Source organism: Octopus sinensis, linkage group LG23 (genome assembly GCF_006345805.1).
Source record: "Octopus sinensis linkage group LG23, ASM634580v1, whole genome shotgun sequence".
Taxonomy (NCBI): Eukaryota; Metazoa; Mollusca; class Cephalopoda; order Octopoda; family Octopodidae; genus Octopus; species Octopus sinensis.
In genome coordinates this window covers 19,875,192-19,899,830 of record NC_043019.1, presented here as the reverse complement: position 1 = coordinate 19,899,830, position 24,639 = coordinate 19,875,192, and the positions used below count along the sequence as shown (strand labels likewise).

At 41.1% G+C, this 24,639-nt stretch overlaps 1 protein-coding gene across 2 annotated transcripts in view; it reads right to left on the bottom strand.

Annotated features, from left to right (window-relative positions):
- Positions 1–24,378, bottom strand: part of LOC115223586 (coiled-coil domain-containing protein 25) — a 44,649-nt gene extending 20,271 nt beyond the window's left edge. Inside the window, exons 1-3 of one of the 2 annotated variants that reach the window (XM_029794232.2) lie at positions 24,096–24,378; positions 16,888–16,935; positions 97–136 (exon numbers count right to left, since the gene is read on the bottom strand). In XM_029794232.2, the coding sequence (XP_029650092.1) occupies positions 97–136; positions 16,888–16,935; positions 24,096–24,120 (113 nt within the window). In that variant the 5' untranslated portion in view covers positions 24,121–24,378. Of the gene's footprint in view, positions 1–96; positions 137–16,887; positions 16,936–23,165; positions 23,275–24,095 lie in introns of those variants that run through there. The other variant, XM_036512662.1, reaches the window with a different exon arrangement.
- Positions 24,379–24,639: the final 261 nt, after the last annotated feature.

Below are 24,639 nucleotides of genomic sequence, written 5' to 3'. Positions count from 1 at the left end.
AAACTGGTATTTACCTCTGAATAAATATATACATGCTTACTCACACAAAAATATAGAAGAAAACAAAAATATAAGAACTCAACAGCCTATACTTACCATACATCTTCTGGAAATCCCCATTTGATAAGATCCTCATCTTCAGAGAGAAAAAACAACAACCAACATAAGATGAAGAAGCATTTCAATAGAAAAACATTACAAATGAAGATGAATGACATTAGATATTGAAATTTATGCCAAAAACAATATTATAGATATGAACATACAAGTATGCAATCAAAATACATAATTTTAGTGATAAGCATGAGAATATATGTCAATCACATCTCCAGTATACTTTTTTAAGTCTTGGTGATTTCTATTTGTTACTGTTAAGTTATGGGACATAAACACAGGCACTAGATTTTCAAGTGTTTCTACATAGACATGGAACCAGACACACACACGAGTATGTGCATGCACACACACATGGGTACTTAAGAAATTCAGTTTGCATCCATTTGGTTTCAGGTTCAGTCCCACTGCATGACATCTTGGGTAAAAATCTTCCACTTTATACCTAGGCTAAACAATGCAATGAGAAGTTTTAGTAATAGAAATTCCAGGAACGACATCATGCGTATGTTTATATACTCTGTTGCCACCTGTTACTCTGTCATTTCAAAGACCTGTGGAATATAGAAATCCCTTGATTGGAAAACAGGAAGCATACCGCCATAAAAGTGTGCATTGTAACTCTCATTCTACATGGGCATTAAACTAATACATCCTGGTCGTTTACCTCATCTCTGTTTCTTTTGTGTGTAGTTTTGGACCATAACACATGCTCACGTGATGACTCCAGTTCCCAAGGAACACCTTACCACTGAACTCCACTCGGATTACCATTGGAATTTTACACTTGGATTTGGATTACTACATCACAGAGCTTACTGTGCACTGTTGTTGACTTCTATAAAACCAATCTACTACAAATTCTCAAATGTTTCGAATCCTTCAATGTTACTAACTTCACTAACTCTCTTCACCTACTGTCTCTCATTCTAGCAACAAGCCTCATCATAAATCTTTCCTCCTCCACCTCTCTCAAAACTTACCACATTTTAGATCTGCTGCCTCCCCACCCTCCCATTTAAAAAAACAAAAACCCTTTTCCCCAGCCACATTTCTTCCTCCACCTCAACCTCTGCCTACCATCCACACCCCTCACCACCACCTTACGTATGCCACCATCTGCTCTAAGCTCTCTAAAATATGCACCTTTAACTGCTGTCTCCCTCTTGATTGCTCCATCTTCTTCTCTTGTTGCCCCCACTTCATCGCCCACCTTATTCTCCATCTCAACCACCTCCTTCATAACTTTCTTGCTTGCACTTAACACTACAAACTCCAATAACACTCCATCGTCCTGTCCCACCCAATGCCACTACACCCATCCCTTCTCCACACCTAACATTCTTCACTTTTGCCCACCACCACCACCCTCACCCTAGCCCACTCCTCCCTGCCTACATGACCTTTTCCCAACCCCATTCAACTTTCTCCACCACTCCTCTCCCCTTCATTCTTCTGCTACTATTCCTCCTGATCTCCCCATCTCACAAGCTGAGCATTCTTTTGGTAGTAGGGAGTCTCTGCTTCGTAACACTCACTCAATCCAGCAACAAGTTTCACTCCCAAGATGATGTCCAACACTTTACGCACCAAATCAGGCTGCACACTCACTTCCACAACAATCATCCTGAATCTGATGAATCCCATCTGTTTCCCTGACCTGCACCACTGGCTCCTGGCCAATTCCAGGCAGTCAACCATTTTGCAAGAGTTTGCCTGGACCAGCACAATCAACAGCTCAAAATCACATGAGCTGAACTCCCAGACTTTCAATGCCTTCAACACTGTCAGGACACCATCATCAAACTGGCTGATAAAGGTGGAGCTGTGGTTGTGTGATGTACAGGCCACTACAAGGCTGAGGCTCTCTGTTGACTCCAAGACACCTCATTCTCAGATCATCCTCAACACATAACCTTGATCCTTGGACCATCCAAGAGCTCATTGCCTCCTCCTACTTCACTGTTGATGCCTCATGCAACCCTACCATTTACTTCTTTCCTAAGATCCACACACCCAACAATTCTGGCTGTTCCACTCAATCCCATCCTTGCACCCCTATTGGCTTCCTTTCCCTCACACATTCATGACATCAACCATGCTCTTTGTCTCCAATTCATCCTCTTTTCCTTCTGGCCCTTCCTGGCTCTCGTTCATTTTTGACAAATCCCTATATATTGTCATCCCTCATTAAAACACTTCCTTGATCTACATCCTGATACTTCCACCCTCTCCATTTGGTTGAACTGGTCCTCTCCTTAAATTGCTTCTTAGAAGTGACTATGGGAATACACTTGTTCATTGGTTATTTTGAGGCCCAAATATTCTCTCAGCTTAATGGTCCCACTCTTGAGCTACATCAACAACTATATCAGTGCACCCTCACCCTCCTCTCGTGAACCACTTAACTCCTTCCTCTCTTTCATCCAGTCCTTCCATCCCACTTTTGAATTCTGCTCTATCTCCAACACATTTGTCAACTTTCCTGATATTTCCATTCTTCTCTCATCACCTCCATCCACTATAAGCCCTACTTCAACTTCTCTTCCTCTCACTCTATCCATACCAAACTGTCCCTCTCTTACTCCATCTCTGAAGTCAACATCATGACTTTGAGACACATTCCCAACTCATGGCTCCCTCCTTCACCCAATGGGGATACCCCCCCCTGCATCACCGCCATTAACCAAATTACTATCATTTGTATCTGGCTTGTTCATCCACTCTCTCCCCAGAACCTACCCCACCCTCACCTGTCTTTCTTCTTACCCTACCCCAACACCTCATTTTACATGCTTTCCAATGACTATCTGACCCCTCCACCTCCCACATATCCCTCAAACCACTCCTCCCCTTCCTTTAAATGTGCTCAAAGTTACATGCTCTTCTGCTCCATAGCTTCTTCCTCCTCGCTATTTCCCTTGCTCTCACCCAAACTGCAACAGCTGTCCTTCCTCTCCAACAACACTGGCACCTACCATTGCCTCTACCACATCACCAACTCATTCATAGATGTTGGGAAGGTATATGCTGTATGGATATAACAGTGTGTGGTGGGGGGTCATGAGTTAAATGGTGTACAGGTGTGTGAGGGTAGATTACCTATCTTTTACTTTTTGCCAAACTGCTAAGTTGTGGGGACATAAACACACTAACAGTGGCTGTCAAGTGGTGGTGGAGGGCCAACACAAATACAAACATATAAATGTATATATATATGAAGATGGGTTGAAAAGTTCATAGGCTGACTATGAAGGAGTAACGCTAGAGCTGTGACATTTTGCATGCATTAATTTCAATACATTTTATTAATGACCGCATTGTTTCTTTCCAGGTAAACTTACATCTGATTGTTCAAAGACTTCAAAATTAACTAGACAAAATTTGGCAATGTGGTGTTATCTATCAAGTACTTTCAGAAAAAGGGTTTAGCCCCCAGGGGCATTTATGCTGACATGCTTGCTACATTAAAGGATGTTGCTGAAGCTTTATCAACAGTGCAGCTGAATTTAGGAAGGAAGAGAGAGTCTTGAAGATGACCCAAACATCTGGATGTCCTGCAACTGCCACCACTGTGGGAAACATTGATTGTGTTCACCAGATGGTGATGAATGGCAAGCAGTCAATTATAAATCAAACAGCCAATGCTATTAGCATATCTCGCAAGAGAGTTGAGAATATTCTGCCCAATAATAGCAGTTTGGCATGACAAAGGTTTCTACTCAGTGATGACACATCTGATAGCTGATCAAAAGAGCACTAGACTGATCACATCACAGGAGAATTCGACATTGTATGAGGCAGATCCAGCTGGTTTCCTTGAACATTTCCTGACCCAGGATGAGGGTTGGGTTCTTCACTTTGAGCCAGAGACAAAGAGACAATGCATGCAGTGGAAACACCCCTCCTCACCTACTCCAAAGGATAAGGTTGTTTTATCTGCAAGGAAAGTAATGGCATGTTTTTTGGCATTGTGTTTGTTGACTATTCTCAAAAGGATCACACCTTTAATGGAGAGTATTATGCAAAATTGTTGAGGACATATGAAAGGCTATCAAAACCAAACATCCAGGAACATTGGCAAAAGGGGTTTTGTTTCATCAGTACAAGGCTCCAGCACACAAACCCTTGGTTTCAATGGCTGCTGTTAATGACTGCAGCTTTGAACAAGTTGATCCCTCTCATTCTCCTGACTTGGCCCCATCTGACTATCCTTTATTCCCCATCATGAAAAAATTCTGGGCTAGGAACCAGTACTGCAGTGATGATGAAGTTATATCTGCTGTTGAAGACTTTTTTGACCAACAAGATAAAAGCTTCTTCACTAAGCACTGCAACACCAATGGAAGAATTGCATGGACCACAAGCAGAAGACATTTGCCTAAGGTACCACACACACTGGAAGCAAACCTGGAACCATGTGGTTGGGAGGCAAGCTTCTTACCACACACACAGCCATGTCTATGCTAGAGAAAATATGTAAGACAAAAATATTCATATACTCATATTTTGAATTCTGGTTTCCCTGTTTGCATCATCATACCTACACACACACACACACACACACACACACACACACACACACACACACACATTAACACATCAGTTCAAACTAAGGACACATAAGGTTGTGTAGTTCTCAAGTTTTAGGGAATCATAGCGAAGATATGATATATATGCGCATATATATATCATCATCATCATCATCATCATCATCATTTAGCGTCCGTTTTCCATGCTAGCATGGGTTGGATGGTTCTACTGGGGTCTGTGAAGCCAGAAGGCTTCATCAGGCCCAGTCAAATCTGGCAGTGTTTCTACGGCTGGATGCTCTTCCTAACGCCAACCACTCCGTGAGTGTAGTGGGTGCTTTTTACGTGCCACCCGCACTGGTGCCAGACAGAGCTGGCAAACGGCCACGAACGGATGGTGCTTTTTATGTGCCACCGGCACGAGGGCCAGGCGAGGCTGGCAACGGACACGAAACGGGGCGGTGCTGGCAACGGTCGCGAAACGGAAAGTTCTCTTACATGCCACCGGCACTGGTAACACATCTGCAATTTCCATTGATCGATTTCCATTCTGATCCTCACTTGCCTCAATGGGTCTTCACAAGCAGAGTTTCGACATGCCACCGGCACTGGTAGCACATCCGCAATTTCCATTGATCGATTTCGATTCTGATCCTCACTTGCCTCAACACGTCTTCACAAGTAGAGTTTTGTGTCCCAAGAAGGGAAGGTATGCATACGTAGGCTGGCTCCATCCCATGTAGAAGGCCACGGGTTGTGGACTCACTTGTCCTGCCGGGTCTTCTCGCGCACAGCACACTTCCAGAGGTCTCGGTCTCTAGTCATTTCCTCAGTGAGACCTAAAGTTCGAAAGTCGTGCTTCACCACCTCGTCCCAGGTTTTCCTGGGTCTGCCTCTTCCACAGGTTCCCTCAACCGCTAGGGTGTGGCACTTTTTCACACAACTATCTTCATCCATTCTCGCCACATGACCATACCAGCGCAAACGTCTCTCTTGCACACCACAACTGATGCTTCTTAGGTCCAGCTTTTCTCTCAAGGTACTTACACTCTGCCGAGTGTGAGTACCGGCATTACACATCCATCGGAGCATACTGGCTTCATTTCTAGCGAGCTTACGCATATCCTCAGCAGTCACGGCCCATGTTTCACTGCCATGTAGCATGGCTGTTCGTACACACGCATCATACAGTCTGCCTTTCACTCTGTGCGAGAGGCCTTTTGTCACCAGCAGAGGTAAGAGCTCTCTGAACTTTGCCCAAGCTATTCTTACTCTAGCAGTTACACTTTCAGCACACCCGCCCCCGCTGCTGACTTGGTCACCTAGGTAATGGAAACTATCAACTATTTCTAGTTTTTCTCCCTGGAAAGTGACGGAAGTTGGTCTCAGAGCATTTTCAGTGTTTATTGTTCCTGAGCATCTGCCACATACAAAAACCATCTTCCTAGTTAGCCTTCCTTTGACATTGCTGCATCTCTTATGTGTCCATAGCTTACACTTGGTGCATCTTATAGAGTTTCTACCTACACCTTTTCTACAGATCGAGCAGGGCCATCTACCTGAAGGTGTTTGTGATTTGTCTACCTTCCTACTGATTACGACTTTGGTTTTAGCTAGATTGACTCTGAGGCCCTTCGATTCTAATCCTTGTTTCCACACCTGGAACTTCTCCTCCAGTTCTGATAGCGACTCAGCAATTAGAGCAAGGTCATCAGCATAGAGGAGCTCCCAAGGGCATCCTGTCTTGAATTCCTCCGTTATTGCCTGGAGGACTATGATAAATAGGAGGGGGCTGAGTACTGAGCCTTGGTGGACCCCTACCTCTACCCGGAATTCTTCACTGTACTCATTTCCAACCCTCACCCTACTAGCGGCGTCCCTATACATGGCCCGCACAGCTCTCACTAACCATTCATCTATCCCTAGTTTTCTCATTGCCCACCAGATAAGGGATCGGGGGACCCTGTCGAAGGCTTTCTCCATGTCAACAAAAGCCAGGTACAGGGGCTTATCTTTGGCTAGGTATTTCTCCTGCAGCTGCCTTACCAGGAATATAGCATCAGTAGTACTTTTCCCTGGCACAAACCCAAACTGCATCTCATCTAAACTAACTCTCTCTCTAATTAGTTGGGCTATGACCCTCTCTGTAATCTTCATCACCTGGTCCAACAGCTTGATACCTCTGTAGTTATTTGTATCTAGGGCATCACCTTTACCTTTGTAGCAGTTGACTATTATACTGCTACACCAGTCATTGGGTATGACCCCTTTGTGTATCACCTGATTAACTATATGGGTGACTACGCTATAGCCAACACTACCAGACATTTTGAGCATCTCTGCAGTGATTCCTGATGGGCCTGGGGCTTTCCCTGTCTTCATGCTTCTAATTGCCTTAGCTACCACAGAACTATCAACTCGGATAGCTGGTCCCTCTGTTGGGCCAACATTCGGCAGACTCTCTTTATCCCATTCATTTTCTTCATTCAGCAACCTTTCATAGTGGCATCTCCAAACCTCTCTCTTTGCATCCTCATTTAGCGCAAGTGAACCATCTTCCATGCGAACACACTTCTCTCCTACCACATCACGATTCTCTCTCACACACTGTCTTGCAACACGAAACACCTCCAGTCTTTGGTCCTCACGGCGCAGAACATTGGCAAATTTTTTCTTATCTGCTTCCCCTCTGGCTAAATAAACCTGTCTCCTAGCTTCTCTTTTGGCAGTCTGATACAATTCCCTGCTACCCCCATTTTTCCAGACCTTCCAAGCCTGTCTCTTTTCTCTAATAGCCCTGTCTACAATATTGTTCCACCACCACGTTATTCTAGGTCGAGAGGGGACTTTGCACCAGCCACAGATCTGGTCAGTGGCTCTCAGCAGGTTGTCCCTTAGAAACGTCCAGCTGTCTTCTACCCCCTGTGATGCTCTATCCCCTTCTACTTTGTCAGAGGCTTCAAGTAATATGTCCCTAAATCTCTGTCCATTTGCAGGATCTTTAAGCTTCCAGATCCTTCTTCTCCATATTTGTCGTCTTCTGGTTGTCCTCCTAGTCCTGATCCTAAAGTCACTAACTACCAGTCTATGTTGTGGGGTACATTCTTCACCTGGGAAGGTTTTGGCATTTATAAGCAGCCATCTCTCCCTTTGCCTTGTAAGGATGTAGTCAATTTGGCTGGTATGTTGGCCCGATTGGTAAGTGACTAGGTGGCTGGTAGGTTTCCTGAAGTTAGTGTTGCAAATCATAAGATTATTTGCATCGCAGAACTCCAGCAGCCTGGTTCCCTCCTCGTTGCGGGAGCCATAGCCATAGCCTCCATGTACGCCATGGAAGCCCCCAGCATGTCGTCCAACGTGACCATTGAAGTCACCAGCCACAAAGATAAGGTCCCTGTCGTTCGTCAATGAGGTAGTCTGCAGTAGAGTGTCATAGAATCGGTCTTTCTGTCCATCGGTAGCCCCGACTGAGGAGCATAGGCTGATATAATGGTTGCTAAACTATGATGAAGCACTAATCTAATCTTAAGTATTCTGTCACTTACTCTGATTACCTCAATTACTTTATCTACCCATTTCTCAGCGATAAGTATACCCACGCCACCAACCCCGTCAGTGTTCCCTGCCCAGAAAATCTTGTACCTGCGTTCCTTGCCTGTGAGGAACCTAGCTGATCCTCCTCTCCACCTTATTTCTTGCATGCGACATATATCCACACATCTCCGTTCAAGCATCTCGACTATCTCACCAGACCTACCTTTCAGAGTGCCAACGTTGAGGGTGCCAACCCTGAGGGTGTGGAAGGCATGGGCTCTAGAGACCCTGGGACGGTGGACAGTAGCTTCGTGTACCTGAAAAGAAAGCTCGCATTTGGCAGAATTCATGTGCAAGAAATGAAGTAGTAAAGTAGCCTTCAGTACAACCTGCATAACGCTAGCCTTTCATATTTTGCACTGTATGAACATTACCTTACATAGGTCGAGACTAGGGGTAGGGAGGGGTAGGGATGGTGAGAGCATTTGCAGTCTTCATGGGAAGCAACCCTGGAATGGAAGAGAATAGGAACTTCCGGCATGCGTGGTGGGGGTGGGAGGGCGGGTGCGCCGTAGCTGAGTAAAGAGGTTCTGTTAATCGTGAGCTAGCAAATGGGTTTGTATGAATCGGGAGACAATACTAAACGAAAAATTGAAAAAATCAGAGTGGCTATGAACCTGGAGACAAGTCTAAACGAAAAAAAATGTTTGAGCTAGACAGGGTAATGAGGGAATACTGAAAGAATGAGGGACAATACAATGAGATGGAAATTCGTAGCTGAGTAAAGAGGTTCTGTTAATCGTGAGCTAGCAAATGGGTTTGTATGAATCGGGAGACAATACTAAACGAAAAATTGAAAAAATCAGAGTGGCTATGAACCTGGAGACAAGTCTAAACGAAAAAAAATGTTTGAGCTAGACAGGGTAATGAGGGAATACTGAAAGAATGAGGGACAATACAATGAGATGGAAATTGAAGAATAGAGAAAGAATAAGGATAAGTGCAAGAAAGAAGGTAGTCGTAGCGAGGTTGGACGATTTTGGACGATTTCATATATATGTATATATATATATATATATATATATATATATATATATATATATATATATGGATATATATATATATATCCATGGCGGTGCCCCAGCATGGCCACAGCTCGTGAGCTGAAACTAGAATCAATCAATCATATATATATGTATGTATATATTATATATATATATGGAGATATATATATATATATTATATATATATATATATATATATATATATATATATATTATATATATATATATATATGTATATATATCTATATATATAAAACTGAGAATGTGTGTCTGTCTGTGTGTTTCCCTAAAACTTGAGAACTACCCAACCAATTTCATTCAAATTTTACACATGCCTTACTTAGGATCCATGTAGTTTCATGGGCAAAAAAGTTCAACTTCTTGCCTAGAGCGAGCCCATAGCAATATCATATCTTCTCCACTATTTCAGTATTACATGTTAAAAGTGAAACAAAAACATTTCTCTATTTTATGTCAGATGCTTTCACTTTAACAATAAAAATAATAATAACAATTGAATTATATGTCGTAAGTAATAATTAAAATCAAACTAAAGTATAATATAATCGTAACATAACAAAAGTAAAAATAGCAATTGGTATAAAATTGCATCAATGACTTGAACTTGAATAAGTGGTTTCACATGAATAGGAATAAATTAAAAATAAAATTGGTTGTATACTGTCAATCTAACAAGAACATGACAGTAGGGGGTACACCACCGCTGTATAGCCCTAGGAAGCATCGAACGCCTCCTAGGGCTATACAGCGGTGGTGTACCCCCTACTGTCACGTTCTTGCTAGATTGACAGTATACAACCATTCTATCGCCCCACCACCGTACATGTCTCTACGAGAGATTTAGAAATTCAATATTTCTTATAAAAATAAAATTAGCATGCAGAAATAGAATAGTCCATATGGAGGTGTGTACATATCCTTTACCACAGTTTTTACATTTGATTATCTGCTAATTAGCTAGCATTAAGTATCTATACGAAGTTTGGCTGTATGTAATGTCTGTTTTCTCGAACAGCTGCTTCTACTGAGTACTGCTGTTGGTTTATTTCTTATACATAAAGGCCTATAGCTTCAACTGCGTACTGCTTTTTGATTCACCGTAAGGTTTGTTGTTATTATTATTACTGTTTAACTATTGTTATCACGTTTGTTGGTTCCTCGTAAGGGAAATGTCGTGTTGCATTTGTTAAATAATTGTAAACTGTAACCCCCCCCCCACTTTGGGAGAAGTAGCTTTGGTTATTGTTTAAAAATTGAATTGTGTCCCTGTTTGGGGAAATTGACAATATTTTCACCCTTTACACGGAAGCATTTTTGTTAGAATCCCTTTGATAGAAGAAAGTCCAAAAATGAATTTTGCTGCAGCCATCGGCGGGCGCGAACTCATTAAAATTAAAATGGAAGAAATACAAACCTATTTCGGATTGATCACCGACAAAGGCAGTGAATCTAGGATAACACCACCAAACGAAATAAAAAATTAAATTAAAGAAAAGACTATTGTCTATAAAGTATACAATGTAGAGAAAAATAAAAAAAAGATTTGAACACCTGGAGGAAAGCACCATCGAAAAGTGTCTTGGTGTGACTATGAAAGATATCTAACCAGAGGCGGTAAATTCGCCAAAATAGAAGGAAGGTTTGGATCAACGGAGCGTGCAAGGGAGTACTCGACTCAAACCTTGCAAAGTGGAAATATTTAATTTTTACCTTTATATCTGGGACGTAGGACGTCTTGGATAAAAATTAAAAATGTCCCCCAGAAGTAGAGGTAGGCTGGATTGTAGCCACACTTCTATACAAGAAGGAGGGCAAGATACAATTGATTGAAATTGCAAGAGGCGGGCCTACAATTCCAGTCTGTTATCTATTTTGAGTATTGTTATCACTAGCGATATCAAGATATAACTTTGTATTTTGTATTTTATGTGTAGATGTGTATATAGAGATGTACATGTAATATGTACACGTATATATCATCATCATCATCATCATTTAGCATCCGTTCTCCATGCTAGCATGGGTTGGACGGTTCAACTGGGGTCTGTGAAGCTGGAAGGCTTCATCAGGCCCAGTCAGATCTGGCAGTGTTTCTACGGCTGGATGCCCTTCCTAACGCCAACCACTCCGTGAGTGTAGTGGGTGCTTTTTACGTGCCACCTGCACAGGTGCCAGACAGAGCTGGCAAACGGCCACGAATGGATGGTGCTTTTACATGTCACCGGCACGGGGCCAGGCGAGGCTGGCAACGGACACGAACGGATGGTGCTTTTACGTGCCACCAACACGGGGGCCAGACAGAGCTGGCAAACGGCCACAAACGGATGGTGCTTTTACGTGTCACCGGCACGGGGGCCAGGCCAGGCTGGCAATGAACACAAACGGCTGGTGCTTTTATGTGCCACCGACACGGGGGCCAGACAGGGCTGGCAAACGGCTACGAACGGATGGTACTTTTACGTGTCACCTGCACGGGGGCCCTGATGTTGATCGACCTCAATTTGGTTTGATCTTGATTTTGACTGTTCTCACTGGTCTTGCCGGGTTTTCTCACGCACAGCATACCTCCAAAGGTCTCGGTCACTGGTCATTTCCTTGGTGAGACCTAATGTTCGAAGGTCGTGCTTCACCGCCTCGACCCAGGTTTTCCTGGGTCTACCTCTTCCACAGGTCCCCTCAACTGCCAAGGTGTGGCACTTTCGCACACAACTATCTTCATCCATTCTCATCACATGACCATACCAGCGCATACGTCTCTCTTGCACACAACAACTGATGCTTCTTAGGTTCAACTTTTCTCTCAAGGTACTTACACTCTGTCGATTATGAACACTGACGTTACACATCCATCGGAGCATACTAGCTTCATTTCTTGCGAGCTTACGCAAATCCTCAGCAGTCACAGCCCAAGTTTCACTACCATGTAGCATGGCTGTACGTACACATGCATCATACAGTCTGCCTTTTACTTTGAGCGAGAGGCCTTTTGTCACCAGCAGGGGTAAGAGCTCTCTAAACTTTGCCCAGGCTATTCTTACTCTAGCAGTTATACTTTCAGCGCACCCGCCCCCGCTACTGACTTGGTCACCTAGGTAACGGAAACTATCAACTACTTCTAGCTTTTCTCCCTGGAAAGTGACGGAAGTTGGTCTCAGAGCATTTTCAGTGTTAATTGTTCCTGAGCATCTGCCACATACAAAAACCATCTTCCTAGTTAGCCTTCCTTTGACATTGCTGCACCTCTTATGTGTCCATAGCTTACACTTGGTGCATCTTATAGAGTTTCTACCTACACCTTTTCTACAGATCGAGTAGGGCCATCTACCTGAAGGCGTTTGTGATTGGTCTACCTTCCTACTTATTAGGACTTTGGTTTTGGCTAGGTTGATTCTAAGGCCCTTTGATTCTAAACCTTGTTTCCATACCTGAAACTTCTCCTCTAGTTCTGATAGAGACTCAGCAATTAGAGCAAGGTCATCAGCATAGAGGAGCTCCCAGGGGCATCCTGTCTTGAATTCCTCCGTTATTGCCTGGAGGACTATGATAAATAGGAGGGGACTGAGGACTGAACCTTGGTGGACCCCAACCTCTACCCTGAATACTTCACTGTACTCGGTGCCAACCCTCACCTTACTAGCAGCGTCTCTGTACATGGCTTGTACAGCTTTCACTAACCATTCATCTATCCCTAGTTTCCTCATTGACCACCAGATGAGGGATCGGGGGACCCTGTCGAAGGCTTTTTCCATATCAACAAAAGCCAGGTATAGGGGCTTGTCTTTGGCTAGGTGTTTCTCTTGCAGCTGTCTTACCATGAAAATAGCATCAGTAGTACTTTTCCCTGGCACGAACCCAAACTGCATCTGATCTAGGCTAACTCTCTCTCTAATTAGTTGGGCTATAACCCTCTCCGTAACCTTCATTACCTGATCCAGCAGCTTGATACCCCTGTAGCTATTTGTATCTAGGGCATCACCTTTACCTTTGTAGCAGCTGACTATTATGCTGCTACACCAGTCATTGGGAATGACTCCTTCGCGTATCACCTGGTTGACTATACGGGTGACTACGCTATAGCCGACACTACCAGATATTTTGAGCATCTCTGCAGTAATTCCTGATGGGCCTGGGGCTTTCCCTGTTTTCATGCTTTTAATTGCCTTATCTACTAAGGAACTGTCAACTCGGATTGCTGGTCCCTCTGTTGGGTCAACATTCGGCAGACTCTCTTTATCCCATTCATTTTCCTCATTCAGCAACCTTTCATAGTGGCTTCTCCAAACCTCTCTCTTTGCATCCTCATTTAGCGCAAGTGAGCCGTCATTCGTGCGGACACATTTTTCTCCTACCACATCACGATTCTCTCTCACACACTGCCTTGCTATACGAAATACCTCAAGTCTTTCATCCTCACGGCGCAGGACATTGGCAAATTTTTTCCTATCTGCTTCCCCTCTGGCTAAATAAACCTGCCTCCTAGCTTCCCTTCTTGCAGTCTGATACACTTCCCTGCTACCACCGTTCTTCCAGTCCTTCCAAGCCTGTTTCTTTTGTCTAATAGCCCTGTCAACAGTATTGTTCCACCACCACGTTATTTTGGGTCTTGTGGGGACTTTGCACCAGCCACAGATCTGGTCAGTGGCTTTCAGCAGGTTGTCCCTTAGAAACGCCCAGTTATCTTCTACCCCATGTGTAGCTATGCCCCCTTCTATTTCGTCGAAGGCTTCAAGTAACATGTCTCTAAATCTCTGTCCATTAGCAGGGTTTTTTAGCTTCCAGACCCTTCTTCTCCATGTTGGTCGTCTTCTAGTCGTCCTCTTAGTCCTTATCCTAAAGTCACTGACTACCATTCTATGTTGTGGGGTACATTCTTCGCCTGGGAAGGTTTTGGCATTCATAAGCAGCCATCTTTCCCTTTTTCTGGCAAGGATGTAGTCGATTTGGCTAGTATGCTGGCCCGAACGGTAGGTGACCAAGTGGCTTGTTGGTTTCCTGAAGTTAGTGTTGCAAACCATAAGACTATTCGCATCACAGAACTCCAGCAGCCTGGTTCCCTCCTCATTGCGAGAACCATAACCATAGCCTCCATGAACGCCATAGAAGCCCTCAGCATATCGTCCAACATGCCCATTGAAGTCACCAGCCACAAAGAGAAGGTCCCTGTTGTTCGTCAATGAGGTGGTCTGCAGTAGGGTGTCATAGAAACGGTCTTTCTGCCCATCGGGTAACCCTGGCTGAGGGGCATAGGCCGATATAATAGTTGCTAAACAATGATGGAGCACTAATCTAATCTTCAATATTCTGTCACATACTCTGACTACCTCGATAACCTTATCTACCCATTTTTCGGCAATAAGCATACCCACTCCCCCGACTCCTTCAGTATTCCCGGCCCAGAAAATTTTATACCTCTGTCCTTTACCCGTGAGGATCCTAGCAGAACCTCCTCTCCACCTCACCTCTTGAATACAGCATATATCTACACACCTCCGTTCAAGCAATTCGACGATCTCACCAGATCTGCCTTTCAGTGTGCCAACGTTGAGAGTGCCAACCCTGAGGAAGTGGGAGGCAATGGACCTAGTAGCATCATGAATCTGAAAAGAAAACTCGCGTTTGGCAGTATTCATAGACAAACAATAAAGCTCAAGTTCAAACCGCGTACGTTACACCAAGCATATCTTGCAATGAATGACCACTACCTTTATGGAAAGAGGAACAGATGGGCATAGGAGACAACAGGGATGCGAAGTGTACATGGGGGAGAACAAGGATGAGAAAATTTTGGGCTTCCTGTAGCGGTGGGGGCAGCGTAAGACTAAGTGAAAATGGGAGACAACAAGGATGAGAAATTTCTCAAGCCTTCCTGTATCGGTGGAGGGGGTGGGAGGGAGGGCGCCCCGTGAAGAGTTTTATCCATCCACGCGAGCGTTCCTCTGAAATAATAAGGGCCTGTAAGATTAATAAATATGTTTTCCATTTTTAACGAGATGAGGGGCTGATCGATAGACAATAATAACTAGTGAATTATACATGAAAAGTTTTAACCAGCCACGCGGGCGAGCGTTCTTCCAAGAGGAGAAAACTTATATGAAATAAATAAGGGCCTGTAAGATTTTAAATATGTATTCCACTTTTAAACGAGATGAGGGGCTGATCGATAGACAATAATAACTAATAAATTATACATGATATGTAATGCGAGGCGAAGCTGAAAATAATAATAGTAAACAAAGCACAACTATGGTCATCGAATGAAATACATGAATGGTGAGAAGAATACGGGTTGAATTTGAGTTAAATTTGAGTTAAATATATATATATATATATATATATATACACACACACACACACATATATATATATATATATACACATACACATACACACACATATATATATATATACACACATGAGTAGTAGCATACTCTTTCCAGTTCCTGCTATGATAGCTTATAACATACAAGGTGTTATCAAGAAACTCCCAGACTATTTACATTTAATAAAAAAAAAAACAACTTATTTACCTAAGTTTTAACCTCATCTCCTTTGAAATAGTCCCCTTGCACAGCAATACACCGGATCCCAGTGTTCCTGCCACTTTTGGCAAGTTGAGGACCTTCTTCAGTTGCCCTGGATCTTGACAATGAGCTGCCTTTTCATCTTGTGGAAAAGATGGAAGTTCACAGGTGCTAAATCTGGTGAATAGGGCAGGTGTGGAAACAATATCATGTTGTTTTTGGCGAGAAATTCACAAATGAGGAGGGTGACAGGGTGCAAAGCCGTTGTGAAGAATTCAATTCTTCGCAGACAATGAGATTGCTTGCACAGATCCATCAGCAATGTCGTTGATTGTCCTCATGCACAAACTAATGAATTTTTTCCATATTTCTGGGTGTGGTGCTCAAGGCAGGTCTTCCAGGGGCATTTTACTCCTTTTGAGGCACCCGTGCCACTCAAAACATTGTATACGAACCACTGCTTCATTGCCGTAAGCTTGTTGAAGCATGCTTAATGTCCCTGTAGCAGACTTCCCAAGTTTAATGCAAAATTTCACGCTGGTTGTTTGTTCCAGCTTCCTGTCCATGACCAAAATTGCAGACAACAGCATACACGTGATTGCAAATATACAAATTTCACAAATTGTGAAATAAACAAGTGATGTTACTTGGCATACTGCCTCATGATCACTTTTAGCACTCACTGTGCACACCACTGTGTGCTGCCATCTGTTGGCACACTACCGAATTAGTCCAGGAACTTTTTGATACCACCTCGTATGTGGTAAAATGCGAAACTAAAATGTGTTCTATTAGGAAATGAAACTAGATTGTATGCTAATTATAGCTCCCTAAGTGGTGGCTTGCTTTTCTAGAAATAGCAACCAAACCTCCCCCCAAATGCCTGAAAAATAGCAAAATACATCATAAAAAAATTAGCGAGATAGATTATATCAGAAGCAAGGATGGGTTTGTCATGGCTGGAATACCATTAATCATAAGATACATTGCATCAGTGTTAACCTATGACCTAAACAATCAAACTATGATGCCACTACCCATACGTGTACATAGAGATGGTCCACACTACTTGAGTAAGATATTTGAAGATAAAATACTTACTCTCATACTTGTCTAAACCCATGTAAATCTGGTAGCTTGGAGATACAACTGGAAAAATAAAATAATAAAAATCATTAATAAGAATTTATTGGTTTCAAATTTTGGCCAAGGCCAGCAATTTCAGGGGAGGAAATATAATATCAATGACACGTCAGTGTTCAACTGGAATTTATCTTTCAACCTAGCAGAATAGGTTGAACTCAGAATGTAAATACAGATGAACTGCTGCCAAGCATCTTGCCTCGTTTGCTAACGACTCTGCTCGCTTTGCTGCCTTTTATAGACTTCTTTAAATATTATTAATTTGACATAATCAAGAGGAGAGTAGTTAGTTGACTGGAAGTGGCCTTAGAACATTGGATAAAATGTTTGATCTTCTATCTTTCACTTGTTTCAGTCATCAGATGGTAGCCATGCTGGAGCAATACATTGAAGGATTTTAACTGAACAAATCAACCACGAGACTTGATTTTCTGGTAAAGCCCAGTACTTTTTCTATTTGGCTTCTTTTTGCTAAAGTTACAGGCATGTAAACACACCAACACTACTTGCCAAGTAATGATTGGGTACAGACACACACATACACAAATGTACATTAAACACCAGCAGTGCACAAAAAAACAGACTACCTTAACTGCCAGGGGGGGGGGTCCCTAGAAGTAGTAGAGCTTCCATTACTTAGGTGACAAAGTTAGTAGTGCAGGTGACTGTTCCGAAAGCATAGGTGCTAGGAAAAGAATAGGCTGGGCAAAGTTCAGAGGGCTACTACCTGTGTTAGTAACAAAGGACCTCTCCCTCAGAGTGAAATGCAGAGTGTACAATGCCCTGTGTATAGACAGCTATGCTACATGGCAGTAAGACATGGGCTGTGACTACTGAGGATATGCAAAGACTTGAAAGAAATGAAGCCAGTATGCTTTGCTGGATGGGTAATGACAGTGTGCATATATGACAGAGTGTAAGTGATTTGAGAGAAAAACTCGGTATACACAGCATCAGATATAGTGTGCAAGAGAGAAGACTGTGCTGGTATGGCCATATAATGCATAGGAAAGAGAACACTTCATGAAGAGGTGCCAATTTCTAATAGTAGAGGGAACAGGTGGAAGGGGTAGACGTGGAATGAAATGGGGACAAAGGTTCTGCAAATGTTGGGATTCATAGAGGGGATGGCAGGGGACTGAGACTCTTAGTGGTTTGCTGCGCTTGAAAAGACACATCAAGCTAAGTAAAAGCATGGATGCCCTTGCATACAGGTTTGTCCCTGGCAGCCCTCTCCAGTTGAGCATCCCTAATCTTGCAGCCCCTTAAGTACTGGTGCCAAATGAAAAGCACCCATACTGGTGCTGTGTAAAATTACCCAGTCCACACAGTAAAGTGGTTGGTGTTAGGAAGGGCATCCAGCCATAGAAACCATGCCAAAACAGACATGGAACTTGAACAGCCCTTCAGCTGGTCAGCTTCAGTCAAACTGTCTAACCTATGCTAGTATATATATATATATATATATATATATATAGGTAGGTAGGTAGATAGGTAGATAGATAGATGATATATATATTTTAAATTCATTCATGGTAACGTTTTGGATAAGCTCCTGTTCCATTATGTTGGCCACCGTCCAATGATACTGACCAGCGAGTCAGTTTTTTGGGGTTGCATCAGGTTATACTAATATAATGTAGGATAAATATAATTCAGTTGACCTTCATATTGATAAGAAGGGATAAACATCCCTCAGTGGTCCATCCACTGATGCTGTATCGCCTTAAGAAATGAATCAATGAGGAAACCAATCAGAATCTCCTGGATACTATGGACTGCACTGGAATCATCCCAGGAATAGGGACTTTGATCTTAAAAGTGATTTGTGGAAACATGCACAGCAATGCATTAAATGTTTATGAATACCATCCTAGGATTATTATTATTATTATATACATACATTAATGTCACAATGAGAACTCAACACTGCATTGGTGGATAAAAATTTGTTATTTATGGGTTAAGGCTACCATTGGTTTCATGTTAAGAGAAATCCCTTAACAATTACCAAGCCTACCACATGAAAACTCAGTGTTCATTTCCATCTTGAATTAAATCATGAAAAATGCATCTCCCTTCCTTCAACTTTGGGTAAAAGAATATATTTATAGTGGCCCTCTCAAACATGCCCTCAGCTGCTCTGATAGCCATCCTTGTTATGTGGATGACACAAAAGTCTCTCAAACAATACAAAATCCTAGAAATATTGCACATCTGCAATCGGAGTTGGATGCAATATACAGGTGGGCTGAGAATAACAACATGCAGGAAAATTCCAAGCCCTACACTACCAACACATGAAGCTGAACAGTATGCAGACAGGATACACTGACCCAGGAGGAATTGCAATCCCTGAATCAAAAATCGGTGCCTGGGCATTGACATGAGCAATGATGCATCTTTGCAAGTGCATATTTCCGATTTGGTAATAAAATGCAGATACATAACTGGATAGATCCTCTGAACTTTCAAAACAAAAGGGGAATATGTGTCCTCAGCTGCTTGAACAACTGCTCTTATGGTCACCAGATAATATAAAATTAACAACAGAACTTGCAATCTAACAAAGCTACACAAAGAAAATCTTCACAATGCAACATACCAGCTACTGGGAAAGGCTGAAAGAATTAAACCTCTTCCCCATAGAACAAATGTTGGAAAGATATGCAGTGATATACATCTGGAAGGTCTTGTACCAAACCTTTGCATTAAAAGTTACACAAACAACAGAATGGGGCACCACTGCATAGTACCAAAGATTCCAGCATTTCCTCAAAATACAGGACCAGCAACAGCTGGGTTTCAAGGTCCCACAGCTCTTCAATATCCTTCCAAAATGCCTGAGAGACCTACATGGTATGGATGTAGGTGTCTTCAAAAACAAAATTAGACCTCTTCCCGTCAAGCGTTCCAGATGAGCCTACCACATGCCAGGAAACAGATGAGGGGAGCGACATCAAACTCCTTCATTCACCAAATATCACATATCAGATGTTTCAAATAAAGGTATAGCACAGTCAACAATGATGCCGTAGCATGACTCTTGAATTCCTGCAGACACACAACTAAATTTAAAATGTAGACTAGCAATATACCATATGGATAGTGTATATTTTTTTTTTCTTGGACTAGTTTTTAATCACACTGTTGGATTTGTTTCTTATTATATATGATTTATTTTGCATCGCAAAGTTATTGTATATATTTCAACATATTTCTTAAGAAAACCCTTTGAATGTTATATGCAAATATTATTTTCTTGTTTAAGATTCTACTTTATTTTATTTTATTTTATTTCATTTTATTGTATTTTATAAACCTATTTTAATCGTTTAATCTATAGATAATTCAATATAGAGTGTTCTATTTTGCATGTCTTTTATCCAAATTTTGTTATTATGCACTCAGCAATTTTTTTTAAAAATGTTGTTTGTATTGTTGGTAGACATAGGTATTCGTATGTGTGCGTCTATGTAGATGTGTATGTGTGCGTCTATGTAGATGTAGATGTGTATGTGTGCGTCTATGTAGATGTGTATGTGTGCGTCTATGTACATGTGTATGTGTGCGTCTATGTAGATGTGTATGTGTGCGTCTATGTAGATGTGTATGTGTGCGTCTATGTAGATGTGTATGTGTGCGTCTATGTAGATGTGTATGTGTGCGTCTATGTAGATGTGTATGTGTGCGTCTATGTAGATGTGTAAGTAAGCGTGTATGTTTATACTTGTGCACATACATACATGGATGGATGTATATGTATGCATATATTCACTTAGATTTATATGGATGTGTATTTACGTACCTATTTCCATATATTTATATATGTGATCTTATATGTGTATTTATGCTAATATACACTTTCTCCTTAGAATCACTAAGTGCAAAAAAGCTGTTATCTATTTACACACATTTCTCACCCGCAACATCATAATTTTCTCTGATGCACTGCTTTGCAATCTGGAACAGCTAATGCCTCTGATCTTCATGTTGTAGAACATTGGCAAATCTCTTACTTTCTACTTTTCATTTTACTATGTAAACCTGTCACCTAGCTTCCCTTGTGACTACCTGATATAATTCTCTGCTACTGCTATTTCCAGCACTGTCTACCTCCTTCTTTCAGCATCATGTCACCCTTGGCCTGGCTCAGACTTTCCACCAGCCATATATATATTCTTTTATTTGTTTCAGTCATTTGACTGTGGCCTTCTGAACCACTGCCTTTAGTAGAATGAATCAACTCCAAGACTTATTCTTTGCAAGCCTAGTACATATTCTATTGGTCTCTTTTGCCAAACCACTAAGTTTCAGTAACATAAACACGCCAACATTGGTTGTTTAGCGATGGTCAGGGGACAAGCACAGACACACAAACCTATATATATATATATATATATATAATATATATATATATATATATGAGGGAGGTGCTGCCTGAGTAGGCAAGGTAGGTAGATCGATAGTAACATTTTCCTTTTATGGCAAAATGTGCACATAATTAAATAAAATTATGAAGGTTACTGATTATTATGCATAAAATGCAAAATATTTTTTTTTGTTTGTAGATCAGGTAGGCATAATTCACCCTGCCTTTCAATCCCAGTATTAAAGCTACATTCCACGTGCTATGTACATTCCTACATTTTCTCTACATGCCATAACGACAGAAGTAAAATTGCCTCCAACACAGTCATGTGACTGTCTTTTCGCACATTTTTTTGTATCTTACTACATAAATGTCACTAACTGCCTGCCTTGAGTAATTACTGATGGCACATGCCTCTTATATATATATATATATACACACACACGATGGGCTTCTTTTAGTTTCCGTCTGCCAAAACCGCTCACAAGGCTCTGGTCAGCCTGAGACTATATTAGAAGACACTTGCCCAAGGTGCCATACAGTGGGACTGAATCCAGAACCATGTGGTTTGGAAGCAAGTTTCTTACCACACAGCAGCCACATCTGCACTTATATATATATATACACGGTGTCCCCAAAGTCAGTGTTGGGTTTCATGTCATTTTCCATATGTGGTGTAGTGTTGCAAAATTTGACTTGTGTATATTAATTTCTATTATGTCCTTTATATTGTATCAAAATTTCATGCATTTATTTGTAAAGTTAAGGAAGTTATTAAAAATTAAAATGCAACAGTGACTTTTGGGACACCCTGTATAATTCTTTTCAAAAGATTTCCATTCTTAGATATTTTACTGATTAAGACTATCTGCTCATGAAGTGAGTTACTTTGTGCCAAACACTAACCTGCTATTTACCATACATGCTTACACATGCACATGTATGCATTCATGTGGTGAGCCGACAAAATCATTAGTATGTTGGATGAAATGCTTAGTGTCATTTCATCCATCTTTAAGTTATGAGTTCAAATTCCACCATCATTGACTTTGTTTCATCTTTTCAGGATCAGTAAAACAGAGTACCAGTTAAGTAGTGGGGGAACAATGTTATCAACTACCTCCAAATTTAAGTTTTGTACCTAGATTAGAAAGGATTATCTAGGCACAAGAATAAGTACCTGCCAAATTCCCATGACACCTTGTCTAAAATAGATAGTAAATTAGTTCCCTAAAAAAGGTGGGGGCAGACAAATTACTATGTTTAATAAAATTAAGATGAAATTAAGATAATCTTTTACACGTGTCCAACATCATAGCAAGGAAAGAAGAATTATATGGATGCAAACTATATTTTGTTTTCTTAATAACAAATGAAGGTGACAAAGAAGTTTTCCTAATATTCCTGGGAATAGGATTAGTATTTGTCTGTTTGAGAACTGCTGGCCTTATCCTAATTTAGGACATTGAACATGATGCTTTCATTTTATCCTGAAGGCATTCAGTTTTCCAAAAATTTTCCCTTTTAATAAATCTAAAATCTACTCTTAAAATAGAGCATTATATATATATATATATATATATATATATATCAAGGAAAACATGAAACATTTACAGTTCAAAGTTTAGGGGATAGTAGACGAATTTCAAATATGATGGTTTTTCATCAGTTCAAACAGAGCACATACTTTACCATGGACATACGTGCATGGTAAAGTAAAACGCTAAGTAAATTAATTATTAGTATTATTTTCTGGTCAATTTGTTTTGTTGAGGATAAATCTGTGGACATCTTATGCCCCTTATAAGAAAACATAGTACTAGGAAGCACTGTCTGAACTTATAATGGTCTGCATAGGTTATACCTGGGCAAAGTGGCAAATCTTGGCTAGACATATGGCTAGCTGCTATAGTACACGTCACTGATAAGGCAGGATAGGGCCAAAAGGCATCTGGCATTCTTTAACCCTAACCCCAGTTGCTGCCTGAGCGATTTTTCGTCAATCTTCGGTTTATACTGTTTTCAAACACAGCACGTCCACAGAAGACTTTTTTTTATCAGGGGCGAAAACCACAGTAACTTGTTTGTCGATAATGTATATACATTAAGTATGGCACACACACACACACATATATTTAGGAGTTTCTTCGTCATCGCTCAGAATTTCAAAATGAAAAAGCGAAAAAAAAAATGAACACTGATGATTTCATATAAATATATGTACAATACTTGAGTTATTTTTTCCAGTTTTAATTCATTGCAGTTGAGGAATATATTCTTCCTGATGGTCAGTTCTTTGTGATAAACTCTGCAATCGTAACACTCATGTCAAGTCTTTCTGATTGATGCTTGATCTCCTCATTTAAACTGTGAATTACATATAATGTGATATATATAATGTTTATCCCATATTTGATGAGAAAACAACGTGAGTTTCTTCAAAAATTCTGTTTGTCCATAATTCTCGAATGAATTCTTTGTAAATTATTATCTTAAGCGACCGTGGTTATTTGATCTTGGGCCAAGAAATAGGGACAAACGGTACGAGATAATAATAATAACGAAGGGCCACTCTAAGAAATGTGTGCATATATATATATATACTCACACATAGAGGCAGAATAGATGTGTGTGTTTACAATATGTGTAATAATTCTATGGCTAAAACGAATAACTGCGGGAAAATAATAAACTATTAATATTGAAGGTTCTATTTTACTGATTTCCTTTAGGTTTGCACTGGATCTTAGGAATTAAGAAAAAAAACCTATTAAATAGAAACTGTGGTACTCACCGGTGCTGGTGTAATAAAAGACCATCGTCTTTGAGAAAACAAGAAGAATGAAAACAAACGGAAAGAGTTGAGTTGGTTTGAAATAAATCAAATAATCTCTTTCCAGTCAGAGAAATAACTGTTTGATTAGCAGACGGAGCTGTTAGTGAGTACTATAAATATTTCAAAATCATCGTTTTTGGTGAGATTTTAAAAATCTTACAAAGTTTATATTTTATAAAGTTTTTGGTGGAAGAACAACGAGAAAATCGTTGAGAAAGCGAAGAAGGCGTTGGAGAGTAAGAGCAGGGGCAGAGCACTCTGCCCTCACAACTGACGTCGACCAACATCGATTCCCTCCTCCTCCTCCTCTTCTGCTCCCCACCCCACCTTTTTCTTTTTCTTTTTTATATGAAATAAACGTATAACTGTTTCTCTATTGCCCACAAGGGGCTAAACACAGAGAGGACAAACAAGGACAAACAATCGGATTAAGTCGATTACATCGACCTCAGTGCATAACTGGTACTTAATTTATCGACCCCGAAAGGATGAAAGGCAAAGT